We start from the raw sequence: 16,844 nt of genomic DNA, 5'->3' as shown, positions 1-16,844 counted from the left end.
GTGCACAGCCTGACTACGACCTGCTCCCGACTGGTCGGAAGGATTTCTGGCATGTTTGATATTTTGGTTGTACGACTCCAGACACTTCATAGTCAGAGCAGAAATGCGAGCAGAATAAACAACTTTGGGAGATTGTTTTCCTTTGTAAACTGTCAGACAACGTTCTAAATTACCATGACAGCAGCTGGAATGACTTTCTGATGCATCCCGCCATGATAAAGGAAATAAACGAGCAGGAAATATTCCTACCCGCGGACCTGCAGCTGACTAGAGGCGATGCTGTTCATGTGTGTGAGACAGAGGGAGATAGCGGGAGAGAGAGAGAGAGAGAGAAGGGAGAGATAGAATATGACTGGAAACACTTTAGTTCTTGGCGTGTGAGACTTTTTAAAAAGGAAACTCAGCAGGTTTCTGTCACGGTCCGCCCCGATTTCAGTCGCACAGTGTGAGCATTGAGGTCGTGCACGACTGTCGGATCGTACAGTGTGAGCACACAACTCATGCGTGGTGGTCGTGCATCGTAGACGATTCAGTCGCACAGTTTGAGTTGACATTATGCTATCACTGTCATATGGTTGGCATGAAATCACACAGTGTATACCTGGCTTAAGTCGAAAGTATCTTAAGTCAGACGTACACTGTGGGATTTTAAGCTAACTCTGTGACAGACGTGGTGGAATGTTAGAATAAATTATTTATGACTCACAACCATCAACCACAATTTATGTAATCACACTGTTTCCTTAGAAAAGTCTTACACAGAGGTTGAAGTCAGATTTATCATCTCATTTTCACAAATACAAGCAGCTACAAGCAGCAACAAACTGCTCACGCTATCTCGCTCACTAATATTCAGTGTCGCATGCAAACACAACAGGCAAATTAATAATAATAAAATTCTGTGTCAGCAGGAGGTCCACAGGTCTACCTATTTCCTGCTTTTTTATTTTCTTTATTGTAGTTGAGGAGGACACATCAAAAAGGCCTTTCTGTTTTTTTTCATGGTGATTTCAGGTGTTGTCCAACATTCTACAAAGACAAAAATGACTCAAAGTTTGGGACTCTGCTTGTCGTTCTGCTCGCACAAATATCAAACATGCCAGAAATCCATGCAACCAGTCAGGAGCAGCGTGTCAGGCTATGGCCTCCCGTCAAGTATACTGCATGTAATGTAACAAATAATGCACGATAATGCTGAAAGTCTGTTCTATATCTAAGTGAGTCGTTCAACTCAAAATTTGTGTTGAAATCTGTTAAAATCACACAGTTTAGGCCTGGCTTTGGCTGATGCAACAGCTTACATGTTAGTAGGGCAAAGTCCTCCATCCATCCTTGTATTTCCTGCATGTGGCCCTGAGTAAAAACAAGTTTGGAAACCCCTACTTTACATGATTGTGCTGTTTGGCCCAATTGAAAGGGCATATTTGAGTTTAGGGATTTCTTCACTGAGCACTTATCTTTTAATTAGAGGAAAAGATCTGGTTTTTATATCAAATACAAGCCATGCATGATAGAAAATCATCACTACAAATATATAAAGTGAAAATTAAAACTCTCATGATCACATTCCTCAGGAAGCATTTATCGCACATCTTCTAATTTCTGCCGCCTCCTCTGCAGAACACTCTCATGCATTGCTGATTTACATGGATTGTTTTTTCATTTCTCGAGTCTTTCTATCATTTTCTCTTCATCTTCCTCACTTTTTTGTGCATGTGTGTTTGTGTGCACGTGTGACCCAAATTTATTTTTTTGTTATTTATAATTCATGGCCTTTTCTTGGTTACTGCAGCGAGGCCTGTGGAGAGAGCTGCTGAAACCGCTCATTAAAGAGACACATGCACCCTGCACACGTGTCTGCTATATGTTCATACGTGCAGCCATATCACATGCATTCTACTCCTGTAAGCTCACTCTCTGGCTCTCTTTCTCTCTGCGAGACCATGAACAGGCTTCTCCCTCCCTTCAGCTCAGATCAGCCTCCCTCTTTGAAGCTCGTCTTGAGAATTACTGACTCAACTAGCTCTTGTTCTCTGAGTTTTCACCAGAGATCAAAGAAAAAGCAGAAAACGTGATGTCTTTTCTGATGTTTCTCTTACCAGAGCAGTGCTGATATGAAAGCTCTATTTTCTCTGCTGATAGTCCTGAATAAATTAACAGCTTTGATTCTGGTGGGAAACATTTGCATACATCCAAAACTTTGTCTTACACAGCTTTGGATAAAAAGAGCAATATTCATCTTTTAAAGTGTATTTTGCTCATTAGGTTGATGCATTCTGTTCCTTTATTTAAACAGTTCTCAGCTAGAGAAACTGGTTCATTTTTATCTGAGCTTTATCTTCTTATTTACGTTTGTGCTTCTTGTTTCATTTCTGATTCTTACGACTTGGTGACTCGTCTGCAGAAACTCAAATTCAATTCAATGTTTTTTAATTTGATGAAGATAATTTAAAACTTGTTTTCAGTTTCTTTTGATTTATTACATTTTTATTCTGTTCCTATTTTTTAAATTTTATTTTCAATTTAATTTGGATTCATTTTGATGTAATTTATGTTGTAATATTATTAATTTATTTTTATTATTTTTTTCCTTATTTGTTTAAAAAAATAGAATGTATTACCTACTTAATTTAAATTTATATTCATTTCATATTTTTATTTTATCATTTGATTTACATTTATATATTTAACTTGTCTTTATAAATTTTTTTCTAGTTCTTTGATTGATTTCTTTTATTTAGTTATTTTTTTCTCATGAATGTATTTTTTCTAGTTTTTTTGTAATTTATTTTTTATTAAGTTATTTCTTTTCTTATTAATTTATAATTTTCTAGTTCTTTGATTTATTTTTTATTTAGTGGTTTCTTTTCTTATTAATTTATTATTTTCTAGTTCTTTGATTTATTTTTTATTTAGTTACTTCTGTTCTTTTTTTATTTTAGATTGTATTGGCTGCAAGTGTTTCTATAAAATGTATATATGCATCACTAAATATACCTGTTAAAAATAGATGAAAGTAAAATAACAAGTAACTATCACATTCAGTGCATTAAAAAAACCTGTGTTTTGTCTGTGTTTCTCATTAAATTAACAATTTCTGTTTTCAGTTAAAATCAAAAACATCAATGTTTGCATAATAACTGATCATGAAAACCACATATTCTTCCTTTCACTGAACTATTAGAATTTACAGGGTTTAAAGTGAGAATTTGGCCCTTCAGTTTTGGCATTAAAATGATTGCATCCCTCTTTTTAACCAAAGTTGCTCATCCCTACAGCATAGCAGATGGGTATGGTTGCTCTGCATAATTTATTGAGTTTTAGGTAAAAAAAAAAAAAAAAAAAAAAAAAAAAAAAAGGGCCAAAAATAATGTTTGCTCAACTGTACGCTGTATTGAAAATTTCAAAGCTTTTTTCTTTTTTTCCACCCAGTATGTCTCTGTGTTTAACATTTTGCAATGTGAGCTTCAGCTACCAGCAACATGCTCTACTACCTCAGTGTATCTGACTGGCTGTTTGGGTCTGCAGACTTCATCAGAGAGAACATCAACAAGCAAAGCTCAAAGTAGTAGTTTCAGCTCACTGGAATCACTGGAGGATAATGCCACCACTATCACTAAGTAACTCATACCATCAGACCAAACTTCAAAAATTCTGAAATATCCCTTTAAAACTTCAGATTGTTTTAAGAAGTGAACATAAACACTGGGAAGTTACTGTAGCTTATTGTCTATATTCATCTGAAATTAGAAGCTTGTTTGAAAATATCTACTTCGCTAATAAATCAAGAAAAGTGTGCCAGTTTTTTTTTTTTAGTAGAACACACGCTGACTACTCCATACTTCTTTTTCAGAATAATAAGGTCGCCCCTGCCTAGCAGCCTCTCACTGGGTCACATGGTTTGATTCTGATTGGTTTAGCTCCCATAATTATTTTATTATATCACCTGTTTGATTATTCCCCTAGGCAATAAATATTTAAATGAGTGTTTGCAGCCTTCATACCATTTCTAAGCTTTTTTGGGGTGATTTTTGTCCCATTTAATGTTTAAAACTCCATTTGTTAGCTGGCTCTGTCGTTTTCTTTCCATAGGTTTACTCTGGATGCAAATTCACCTTCTCCAAGATCCCAAATCCATTCACTCAAATCAAAAGGGTAGGTTAATCTTCACTCTTACATGCCAGGAAATCATCATGCATTGTCTTTTTCATAGTGTATTTAGTCACTGGTCATCATTTTCTCTAATTTTGTCTACAGATCAACGGCCAGTGGAAGGGAATCACCGCTGGAGGCTGTGGGAACTACAAAGACTCGTACAAACACAATCCAATCTACCAGATTAACCTGGAGAGACCGGGACCACTGCTCATCGAGCTCCGAGGATCCAGGTCAGAATAATCACAGCAGGGACAGATTAAGTGGTGTTAAAGGGGGACGAATGGGCTGGCAGTGAACAGTATGTATGTTGCCCCTGCTAGAGTAAAGCGCTTTTGTAAATGACCCTAAATAACTCTGCCAGGCCCTGTTTATCTGTAAAATCTTAAGTCATACACTGTATGAATCATCCTTTAGTTCTACTCCTAAATATAGCTGAACTAAACTGTAACAGAGAAGAAGACAAACAAGGACAGAGTAAATAATTAGCATAACATTTTATCTTAATTCTTAGAAGAAAATCAGATGTAGATACTACAAGGGTATTTCTTAGAATGCGGTGATATCATAAAAAAATAATTATAAAAATAAAATCACAAGAGCATTTTAAAACATTCTAAAACCAAGTGATCCTTGACCATCATATTTTAATGGAGTAATTTTGTATATGTCTTTATGTGTCTGCAGGCAGTACAGTGTTGGTTTTGAGATGGTCACGGTCTCCCAGGTCGGGGATCCGGGCTCGGCTGCCTTCCAGAAAAAGAGCAGTGGAGATTACAGGTACAGATGCATGTTTAGCAGCTGTTAAGTTTCTACAGACTAAAACAAACAGACATATGCTTTTAAGAAACCACACTACTTTTAAAACATTTTTTTATTTTATGGTTGAGATTAAAGAAACCTTACAGAGGAGTTGGGTTTGATGCAATTTTGTCCAAAAGGAAGATCTCTTGGGTGCAAATGCCCTGTTGTAAAACACAGAGTGCTGTTACACCTTCTCATCCTAGAAAATGGGCATTTATTGGAAAACTAAGGGTGTAAAAGACATTGTGGGTAACCATGTGGACTAACAGGGTACGGTAATATTGCCAGATTTTGAGCAAATTCATTTCTGATAGTGTTTACAGCCTGTTATTTGCAAACTTTTGGCACGTGGAGTATTTGCATACTTGGCATTCGTTTTGTCTGCTCTCTGTCAAAAGTTATGGAAATGAGCCAACATTGCAATACCAGTGCTCTGGTATATAAGCCATAGATGGTTTTCATTTTGTTTGCAAATAGATATTTGTAAAGTCTACAGTGGGACATCTCTGTGCAGCTGTGTTTCTTTTTTAGGCCATTTTGACACAATATGTTTAGGTGAAAACGCAAAACTTTTGTTCTATTTTCCAAACACCCTCATCTCTGTCTCCATGTAGACTGGCAAAATGCAACTTTCTAAAAATGCATACGCACACTATGGTTGCAGCGGGAGGGTAGACCATACCTTCCGCATATTTCAATGGGCTTAACTCCCCGTCTACATTTTCTCAAAATTTACACCCGCTAGCAGTTCCATCTCACCGTCAGTCCATGCAAATGTTTGTGTTGTCCATCTTGGATGTTTTCTCTGTAGAACTCATGCACCGAGGAAGAAATGGTCTCTACGCATGCCGGTTTTGGATCATTGCAAAATCACACCACAGAGTACTGGCCTGGCATGTATACTACAGCATTTTTGGCCTTGAGTTTGACACCCGTGCTTTAGAGGCTTCCAGCTGGTTTAAGGGGTGCTTCCTTAGTTCAGTGTTTTTTGTATTATTTTGACAATATTTCTATCTCACGTTTGGCCTTCACTGTGCATTGTCAGAGAAATTTAAAGTAGTTAAGATGCAAAAATCTTGACTTTTTAAAATAAATAAGTCGTTTGTCACTTTACTCATAATGGCATATTCATAGCATCAGTTGGCTTCACATACATCAGTGAAGATTGTGACTGAGTCAAGAAGACAAGGACTGTTATTGTGATCATTTCCAGAGGAATTTTAACACTAATGAGCTGGATGAGGCTGTGACATAGGTCAGCCGTATGTCTCAGGAGATAAATCGTCTAGACTTCATTACTGTATGACTTTTAGATAAAGTTTGAGTAATTGGAGTTTGGAAAGAAGGATTAAGCTGATAACCTCTCATCTGGTGTTCTAATTTTAGTCTGAGGAAGCTGTGCTTCTTGTCGTCTCATCCTGAGCTAACATAGTTATCTTATTTACGCCGGTATTTGAACTGTTACCCTGTTTTTACATGTTTGTGATCTAAATAACCAACCGGCTTCAGAAGTTATAAATAGCTCCAATAGATTGTTTTGGTAACACTTTATTCTGCTGTTTTTTTCCGCTTATACATAAGGCATTATCATGAATATAAAACATCCCTTTTTTATTTTAACTCATTAAATGCTAGTTAAACTACATTAAACCTCTGTGTTTTAAATGTTGATAAAACATAACAAATCAAATATAAAATTCTATTTTTCAAATAGAAATTCCTTGAAGGGGATAATCACAACCTTGCATCAGTTTATGATGAGCGAAAACTTGGATTTCTATACATTATCATGTTTTTTTACACTGTGAATTTAAAAAAACACAGATTGATCGCATTCATGGCTAAAAATGGACACCATACACAAATATTTCTCCACTTTTCATTTACATTACTTTTCTGGATTAAAGGGGACATATTTTACCCCTTTAAGACAAGTTTATGTTGGTCTCAGAGGTCCCCAGAACATGCCTGTGAAGATTGTTGCTGAAAAAACACTCCAGTATTTGATTTTTGCATGTCTGAAAACCCCTCTGTCTCAGCCCTGCTCAGAGCGAGCTGTTTCTGTGGCTTTAAATGTTAATGTGCTGTTGGACTCCGCCCCTCTCAGGAAATGGATGTGGCTCTCCTGATCCTCGGCCCAATCCCAATGTCCACACTCACACACTCATTGACTTTGAGGCGCGCTCCAGCAAAGTCCGTGAGGGCTTAGGGCTGTCCCAATGTCAAATCATAAAGTGTGTGAGGGATCTCTCGCTGACTTTTTGAGCCCTTCATGCACCCTTTCCGTGAGTGGGCATATCTGCAGACTTAGCGTGAGGGAATTACCCATAGTTCATTGCATTGTGACGTATGACAGGGATTCACGTGGGATGCCTGCCAGTAAACCCTATAAAAGTGAAGTGAAAAGAGCGAAAATGTAAACAAAAAACATGGAAGGTGCAAAAAAGGATGGACGTTGCAAAAAATAAGTATTTTCCCTGTAAGTATATTATATAAAACAGCCTTCATCCACTGAGAAAACAGGTCTGTAGGTGAGGCATGCTTGTTTTTATCTTTGTTTTAAGCCGTACAAGATGCTGACTGTCAACAGAAAAACAAAGGGCTGTCCCATTCTTGTTTCTACCCTTTGAGCCCTTGCAGCCTCACTCACTCAGTCACTTTCCAGGTGCAGTCAGTTAAGTCAATGAGGGCTCAGGGTTTAGGGAGGAGATTGAGATTCAGCCCTCCTCTCAGCTGAGGATCAGGACAGGAGGGCGGAACTTTCTTCCAAGTGGGGAGGGTCAACCAAACCTGGGGGCGGGGCTAACCCCCACACGACATCATGAGGGGAAAATCTGAAAACGGCTTGTTTTAGCACACATTTTCTGAAAGATTGAGAAAGACAAGAGGGGAGGAAATGGATTTTTCTAGTACTTGAGGGGACTGTGGACAGGCCAAGGGCACATATTTTTGTTAGAAAAACCTCATAAAAATGTTTGAAATTATTTTTTTATTTAACCCCTTAATTGCAAGCTTAATTGACCCCTATCATTACCCCTGTCTTTTAAAAGTAAATGATTTATTTGATTTTAATTAATGCATTAACAATGTGTTAAAAATCACATAGACAAAAAAGTGACAAACTCAGTGTGCTTGTGTCAAAAAAAGCACAGAATACAGAAATAGCAAATAAATACCATACATTAATATATTTTTCACTCATTTACAATAGAAATTTAGCCCTTTTAAAGAAAGTTTAATCACATGAAACCTCTATTTTTAATGTGAACCTTCAGTTCACTCTGAAAAAAAAACTAAATATATTTGACATACATGCAAAATTGTTTTTCATCAATATCATTGAAAAATAGCAAATAAAAAATGCATTACATATCTATTATTTCCACTTTAATTACATTAATTTTTAAAATTAACAACCCACCTGATCAGAAATATCAAAATCGGATCAATTTTAAGAATTTTAACCCTTAAAATGCCAGTTTGATCGCATTAGACCCTTATGTTTTTAATATAAAAAACAGAGAAATTTGATTTTTTTCACATACTGCATGCAAATTTTCCTGCAGGCGGTTACCACAACCATGAACATGTCTGTGATGAGCAACAACTTTGAATTTTTCCATAATTTTTAATTAATTGTTACACTGAACACACTTGTGTCCAAAAATGGACACCATACATAAATAACAAAAAAGTATTTATTCATGTTTGTTTTAAGGGCTGAAGTTTTAGTTCTGAACTACATCCATAAATGATATTACCTAAAATAATTTTCTAACTGCTGACATATTAGATATTTTTTGTAAATTCAGTATTTTTTTATCCCTAATAAGAAATGCCAAAACAGAGAGTAAAATTCCTCTTCTTTAAGTATTATTGAACTTGAAAGTCTCTTTTATTTACAGATGTGGATTTTGCTACATGGAGGCCGACCACGTCCCAGCAGGCATCTACAACGTCATCCCCACCACCTTCCTGCCCAAACAGGAAGGACCCTTCTTCTTGGACTTTGCCAGCACCTCACCTCTGAAGGTCTCCCAGCTTCAATGAAGACAAAGCTGGAGAGAGAGAGGTACTCACACACGGTACCACAGGAAGTCTCTGAAACTGGACGCTGGATGTAATGAGGCGCCTGGGCCTCGGTGAAACTCAGACAGCCCAGAATGTGACTGTCTTTCCCTCGTTTATCTCTGAAACCTTTGCTGGAATAAATGGACTGGTTGTGAACTTATGAGCAAAGTCTTTTAGAGAAGTGATAAAATACACTTTCACCAAATATTTAACACAGTTTTCTTGATGAGAGCATTGACAGACAGCTGCTATACCTCCTTTTGCCATTATAAATTAGTAACAGTACTTGATTAGATGGATTAATCTGATGACGTGACCATAAAACAGCCATGTCCTGCACATGGAGTATGTGGAGAAGTTAGATATTTAAGATTAGGACCTTTCAAAAGCTGCAAAATCTGGCCTCAAGGCTGCATTAAAGCAGTGGATTTATTCATAGGAAGAGCCATCCTTAAGGCCTTCGGTATCAGTGGAACTACAGCAAGTTGTTAATTTTGATTTTGACTTTCAAGGACACAACATTTAAGAGGATGGAAGGAAAAAAGTACCATAGTTGTGATTCTCACAGCTATAAAACTTAAATAAGGAAACCCAGAACAGAAATTATGCAGTGTGGGGGGTCATTTTTGAGGCATATTAGAGCGTCATATGTCCCCTACTCTATTTATTGCCAAACTTCACCCTCAGTTCACTTTGTCAACTCTTATCATACAGTTTGATTTCAGCAGTCTGGAGCCACAATGCAAATACGTTTATCTAGAGTCTATTAGTTTGAAGGGAAATTAAGAGCAGACAGCGGCCGTGAAGGTTGTTTTATTCTCAGGAGCAGAGCAGCAGCAGCACAGGGAATCAGTATGGCAGCAGCTGAATGACGTCTCTTCATGTTCTGCAGTGTGGATGTGACGGCTGAGTGACAGACAGCCTGATTTCACTGAGGTCGGTACTTGGCACGCTGTGAGACTGGTAGCATGTGTAAGTGTCAGTGTCATACAGTGTGTGGCATGAGTGAAAATGTTTGTCTCTATCTACCTTAAGCAGATAATAATGTATTCTTGCCAAGTACACATCCTTCTGTTTACTTTTTTAGCTGACATGCTGCACTTTTTATTTAGGTTATTGTCATGCCAAATGTATGTAAAACCATGTCTATCATTGCGTCAGTTAAAGTAGTTTTAGAAAAACTGATCCTGGTCCACATATAGGTGGGTGTTTGAGGTTTTTATTTACGTTTTGGCCTTTTACACATGTGAACAGTGTTGTAGGTCACTGAAGATTTCATAGAAACTCTGTTTACAGCATGTAAGTTTTGGACTTGTAACGTCACACTTTGCACCAGTTCCTCCAGTGTTTGATGTCACTACTTTGGAAAAATATCCCTTTTGTTTACATGTGGAGTCGCCCTGGTGTTAACATTTTAACTAGGGCTGAGTGATTTAGGAAATTTATATATTTTTTTTACCCAATATTGCGATTTAATATGTGATTATTTCTTAAGTTCTTCATCTCATGTACTTTCGAACAAAAAAAGCAATACTTCATTCTATACCAGTTGTTCTCAACTGGTGGGTCGGGACCCAAAAGTGTATCGTGGAGCAGTCTTCAGTGGGTCGCAGCTAGGTGTCTGGAAAAAAAGGCGGCAAAAGTCCTGAAGTCCTAATTAGACATGCTTCAATACCTTTTATTTTACCCTGTTTCACTCTGAATTTGGGTTAATTTCAATCTTTGATCAATATTTCAACTAATTTATACCCCCTTCTTGTGATTAATGGCTACTTTTCCCATGATAATGAAGTATTTTTACTGGAGGTGGAAGAAGAAATCGATACAGCATAGTTTTGCAATATTTTGTCTGGTGATATATCATATCGTTTCGGCCACCAAGTATCCATTTTTTCAAATTAATTGCTAATATGACCTGAAGTCTGTGATAATGAAAAAATAAAATCAGTTGTTTGTCCTGTGAGGTCGACAGAGGTGACAGTCATAGAGCAGGAGAAAGTTAGTACAACAAACATGCTGCACCGGAGGAAAGGAGTGCAAGCAGGGCACAAATGAGATGGAAATGACACATGAGGTTTGCAAGAAGTGCTACATGAAAATAAAATATTGCAGAAATACGACAAAACTTGAAGTCAAGACTAATGCTAAATCAGCGAAACAGTTGAAAAAAATGGTATAAATCGCAATATATTGCAATGTATGGTATCGCAATAATCACTGTATTGCAAAATGTTTAAAATCTCAGTAATGTCGAATTGTGACCCAAGCATCATTATAATATCATATTGTGGGGCCACTAGTGATTCCCACCCCTAATTTGTACATGTTCTCTGGAAAATTGGCAAAAAAGGACACATAATGATGGTGAAAGAGGGTATAAAATTAGACAGTTTTGTCGCTTTTCCTTCAAGTGCTTTGGTCCAATCGTGTTCCCAACTGCAACATATTCAATTAACTAAGCATCATTTTTTTGAAACTTGGGTCACGATCTGTTGTCAGACAGACTGGTTGGTCCCCAGTCTGGACCAGTTGAGAACCACTGTTCTATACTATAGCCAACACAATATTAGATTAAACTAGGGCTGAACAATTGCAGTATTAAGGGAATGATAATTTTTAATAATTTTCATATTTTACAAGAAAAACATACAAAAATTAAGAAAATAGTTGTCTTTTTTTGCACTCTATTAAAAGATATGTCATTAGAAAGATTGCACGATATGTAATGCATAACGCCTCTGCTGCAAAAAAGTTTCAAACTGGTATTTTGACACAAATTTCAGGTTTAAGAATTATTGCACCTTCTGCAATTTGAAAATTGCACCAGGCCATATTGCGATTTTAATCTCATTTGCAATTAATTGCCCAGCCCTAATTTTAACTGGACTTTTGACATGCTTAGGGGGTTGACTGATATTATTTTTGCAGGACCAATTTAAGTTATAAGTAGTTCATGAGAGCGATTATCGATTATCGGAACTGGTTTGCATTAAGAGTAAATAGTAACCTCGTCACTGTTGAGTAAACCTCAAATCTTCATTCATTTTTTTAACCCCATAAATCATTGCTATAGGTCACCGCATACACAGGCAGTCGCTCTCCCACTGTGCTGCCACTCTAGCTAAGCAAAACCCACCACCAGTGCTGCTGGTTTTGGATGTTTTGGGCCTCCTGTTTACATGGGTAGCGCCTCAAACCACTAGGCCATCTGCGCACCAACGAGGATGATTTTTGAAATAAGAAGTGGAGATTGGGTAACTTTTAAAGGCCTCTGTTTTCAAAAATACCCACCTATATGAGCACCAGGCCTTAAATTAATATATATTTTGTTAACCTGGCACCTTTAAACTGACATTTTTTGGTATCTACATGGCTTAGGCCAGCTACACGGTAGACTTTCTTCAGCCCAATCTTGGGCCATGGAGCCTGGCCTGATTCATGGCACGTCACATCTTGATTAAGTTTGTGGTGTCAACATAAAGATGTACTGCTCCTGACTGAGTTTGATCCCTGATCTTAAAACCGTAAATATCAAACATGTTTCTTAAAAAAGGGCCTAGGTTTAACAATACCAGGAATACCCTATAATGAAGTGACTGTAGAAGAACGCAGGGGTCATGCTGGTTTAGTGGCTGCTTACACGCCACCACACAGACTTAAATATAAGGGAGAAACCTGCCTCAGTAAATTATTTATCATATTAATGTTATAATCACCTGAAACAAAGACATATTTGACCCGGTTCAAAGCACAGTTAACAGAAAACCATTGCTGACTTGCTGTTGATGGTAAATGTATAAATGATAATGCTGTTGTTCTAACAGGTTGAAATATAGCTTTAAATATTCATTGCCAAGCACTTCTGTCAGATATCCACATGTTTAGTGTTTGTTATTATTATGAATGTTCTGTTTTTCTGTTATCATATTCAGTTATGTCTTTAATCAGCATCAGGCCGATAATTTCAGCATGCAGCAGGACAATCTTGCAGCAGCCTGCTGTGTGAATGATGATGTAATGTTTGCAGCACTTGCACTAAATGTTGGGTGGACTGATGTGTTCAATCTTGAATGCATAAAAACATATCTGAATATGCGTGTTCTCTGTTTTCTTTCTTTTATGAAGAGGGACAGCCCAAGCCACATGAATCAGTCTGTCTCATGCTACTGAATTAAACATAAGACAATATTTCTGTGTTAAATTAATGCTGACCTGCCAACAGAAGCCAATACTCTGTAGGAAACTGCATTTTAACAGAAAACTTTTAGATGCATTAAAACTATTCATGTAGGCATTAATGTTTTACCCTGTTGTGATTATGGTGCAAAATTAATGCATTCAGTTTTGTGATCAAATTAATCTCTGCACCATAAATTGAAACGTTGTTGTGGGGCAGCTGCTGCGTCCGTCTCACCTAACTCAGTGCTCTTACGACATGCAAGACATAAAACTGCACACTCAAGCATCCATAAAACATAAATTGTCTGCCCTGTAAAATCTAAGTTTCTCCATGTAAAAACATCAACATCTTATGCTTTTATTTTGAAGGTGGAAAAAGAAGTGCAGTGATATGTGTTGACGAGCATTTGATGGCTGTGATCCGCTTAGTTATACCTCTTTGTTGACAATATCTGCACTCACATTTCAAACAGATGTTTATATTTTTAATTCTCTACTTTGTAAAGCAAGCTAACAAACTCTGAGTGAGGAAAGTGAAAGACAAAAAAATCAAGGACCTCATCCTGTTAGTCTTCCTGATACCTTGTCATCTACCTTGTTTCTTGTTCCTCTATCAAGTCAACACAAGCAACAAAGAGGGAAATAGGAACAGGGTGATGGGAAAACATTGCAGCATGCTGCTCTGCTTCTTGCAGTTGCATCTATTTTTAAAGACCCTGTGAAGGTGAAAAAATAATTAGTATTTAGGTTTGTTGTATGATAGGTCACTGTGTTATGAACGCCCAGGTCAAATTTCAAATAAATCATCTCTAAGTTTATAAAATTAAACTTCAAAGTCATGAAAAACGAGGCAGTAAAATCTGCTCCAGGATGATGTGGGCGTGTCTGTCAAATGGGCAGAAGCCATGCCCACTCAGGAGAAATACGATCCTCAGATTTTAAAAATGTTACTACCTGAATGTTGACCTTATCATCAGAGCAGCTGCCTGGCTCTGTGCCAGAGAAGAGACAAAGTCTGTTTTCTGTCTCGGATCTCTGTTATGATGCTTACAATGACTCATAGACCACTGTGGCTGATAGTTTTGGTAAATTTACCTCACAATGAACAAAAAACAGCATTTAACTGACTGCTAACTTTCAATAAAGACAGTGACATCTAACAACAGACTGGACTGAGATGAACTGCTCTGTGATTTTAGATTGTAGTGTTAGAGGGGCGGGGTCATTCCCCACTGGGGGCTTGTGACATCATAAGCCCACATATTGGCCCCACCCACATTAAACCCAGCCAGGAAAGAGGTGAAAACTGTCAGAAAATCTCAATTCAAAATTCAGTCACATGTAGATCTCAGTGTTTTTACATGTTTACAGCAACTCTATTCCAACATTACTTGTGTGTTAAGACAAAAACTTTGAATTTAACTTTACTAGGTCTTTAAAGTTCATTTTATATATTTTTATTTACTGTTTAATCTGTAGCAAATTCTTTTTTTTCTATGGTTAAATGTTACCACTTTTGATCAGCCAGAAGTTCCTTATTTATTTTTAAAAATAAAGTTTTTTTTTTTGTGAAACAGGAAGTAAGCTACACATAGCTCATGACAGAACAAATTACAAAGTAAAAGCATATGAACTGTGTCACAAAGAAAGCAGCTAAACATGAACTCCTGAAAAGTGTAAATGCTGTCACATTAACCGGGGTTTATTTGACATCAGTGAGTCATTTTGTACATGCACTCCTGCATATTTCTTGGTGTCTTTCCTTCTTAATAAAATCCAGCCAGTGTCCAGACAGGAAGACATTTACCATTAGTATAAGAGTGATAAAACAATTAGTTTTTAAAGGCAAAATGTGGACTTTAGAATGAGAAAAAGGGTGATTTTTTATCTTAACTATAGAATTCTGAGACTAATTGCAGATTTTTAAATGTACTCATTTGAAAGCTTTATTTAAAACCCAAATGTACCACCAAACACCTAAAAATGTTTTTTTATGCTTAAAGATGCTAAAACTCAAGTATTATGAACTTTTCAACACATTCAGTGTTTGTTGTTGTTGTCAGACGCTGAGGCGACACTCTGACGAGGCATGAAGGTCGACCTCGTGTCAGAATTCCTCGATGTCAACATCACTGACAAGAAAAAAGGCTGAAAGGTCGATCTGAGCGTGTGAAGATGAGGACGGTCATGGGAAAAACTGGGAGAATGAGGGTTGTGTAAGGGAGTTAAAGAGAGCTGATGGAGGCATGTGGAGCTGACAACATGTAGCTGCTGTCACGGCACTGGATGCCTACATCACGACTTTAAAATGTAAGCTAAACTTTAATTTTATGTTGGACAAAAATAGTCTTAAAGGTCAAGTATGCCTAAATATATAGCCACAATCTTCTTGTGTAATGCAAATTCAAAAAACACCAATAAAAACAATTTCTCTATATAGTATATAGTCCTGCAGAGGTCATGCAGATTGTGTCTGCAGAATAATTCTGAATTAATGACAGTTTATTGATCATAATACTATCAAAGTATATCTGATTTTTTTCATGTCAGACAGTCTGCTATCTCTGTTGAATCTGACTGTAAGAGTGCTCACCTAAAGTCTGAATATCCATATAAAGTCTCATAAAGTCATCGTTAACCACAGAGGTTAAATAAGGATGCTGCGGCGACTCTGTTGTTTACGGCCTGTAATGGATGCTTAGACTTGGAATCTGATCACTGTATTCGGACATGCTCAATAAAGTCAAACAAAGTGAGGCATCTCTGCTCTGATCTAAGTCCTCCTTTCATGCCATGCAGGGTAAAGTAAGATCTTTGTTGTTGGAGTCTGGTAGATTTACAGCGATCTTAACTAAACAGACTTTCAGGCTGTGTAGACGGGGACAGTCCTAATTATTTGGAGGCCCCAGGAAGACTCCAGCGTGAGGCCCTTCCTTATTTAGCTAAATGCAATCATAGATAGTGTTTAAAATATTCAAAGAACCTCATATCAGACGCGCTGTTTCCATTCCAAGAAACACACATTAATGAAAAAGGTCAGTAAAAGGGAAACAAACAAGAACTGCATGAACATCCTGCTTTTTACTATTTGCATTTTTCCCCCATTTTTGCCACTTTTCCCCCATTTAACCTGCCTGTTGCCAATAAATGCCACTTCTTCCCCCAAAATTCTTGCCACTCTTTGCTGCCTTTTGCCCATTTTAGCCACTTCCACCCTTTTAACCACTGCCAAGGAGGTTATGTGATCGGGTGGGTTTGTTAGACCTTGCTGTCTTCACAGGGACTTCTTGGATAATCAAATCAGTTTTGGTGCTATTTTATTCAATACCAGTCAATCTTTATTCCAACCCTCACCAATGGTGATGAGCTTTGGTTAATGACCAAAAGAATAGGATTGTGGATTCAAGCAGTTGGAATGAGATTCCTCAGGAGACTGGCTGGGCTCAGAGACTGGCCTGAGAGATAGGGTGAAGAGCTCGGAGTAGAGCTGCTGCGCGTCCATCTTAAAAGGAGCCAGTTGAGGTGGATCAGGCATCTGATTTAGATGCCTCCAGGTCGCGTCCCTGTGGAGGAGTTCCACATGTGTCCACGTGGGAGGAGGAGACCATGTGGGAGATCTAGAATGTGCTGGAGGG

At 37.5% G+C, this 16,844-nt stretch overlaps 1 protein-coding gene across 1 annotated transcript in view; it reads left to right on the top strand.

Annotated features, from left to right (window-relative positions):
• Positions 1-13,262, top strand: part of capn7 (calpain 7) — a 30,625-nt gene extending 17,363 nt beyond the window's left edge. Inside the window, exons 18-21 of the mRNA XM_041793228.1 lie at positions 4,093-4,155; positions 4,258-4,388; positions 4,843-4,935; positions 8,865-13,262. Coding sequence (XP_041649162.1) covers positions 4,093-4,155; positions 4,258-4,388; positions 4,843-4,935; positions 8,865-9,009 — 432 coding nt within the window. The 3' untranslated portion in view covers positions 9,010-13,262. The remainder of the gene's footprint in view (positions 1-4,092; positions 4,156-4,257; positions 4,389-4,842; positions 4,936-8,864) is intronic.
• The last annotated feature ends 3,582 nt before the right edge of the window (positions 13,263-16,844 follow it).

The sequence above is a fragment of the Cheilinus undulatus genome, linkage group 8 (assembly GCF_018320785.1).
Source record: "Cheilinus undulatus linkage group 8, ASM1832078v1, whole genome shotgun sequence".
Classification (NCBI taxonomy): domain Eukaryota; kingdom Metazoa; phylum Chordata; class Actinopteri; order Labriformes; family Labridae; genus Cheilinus; species Cheilinus undulatus.
This window is presented reverse-complemented; position numbering and strand designations above follow the sequence as displayed.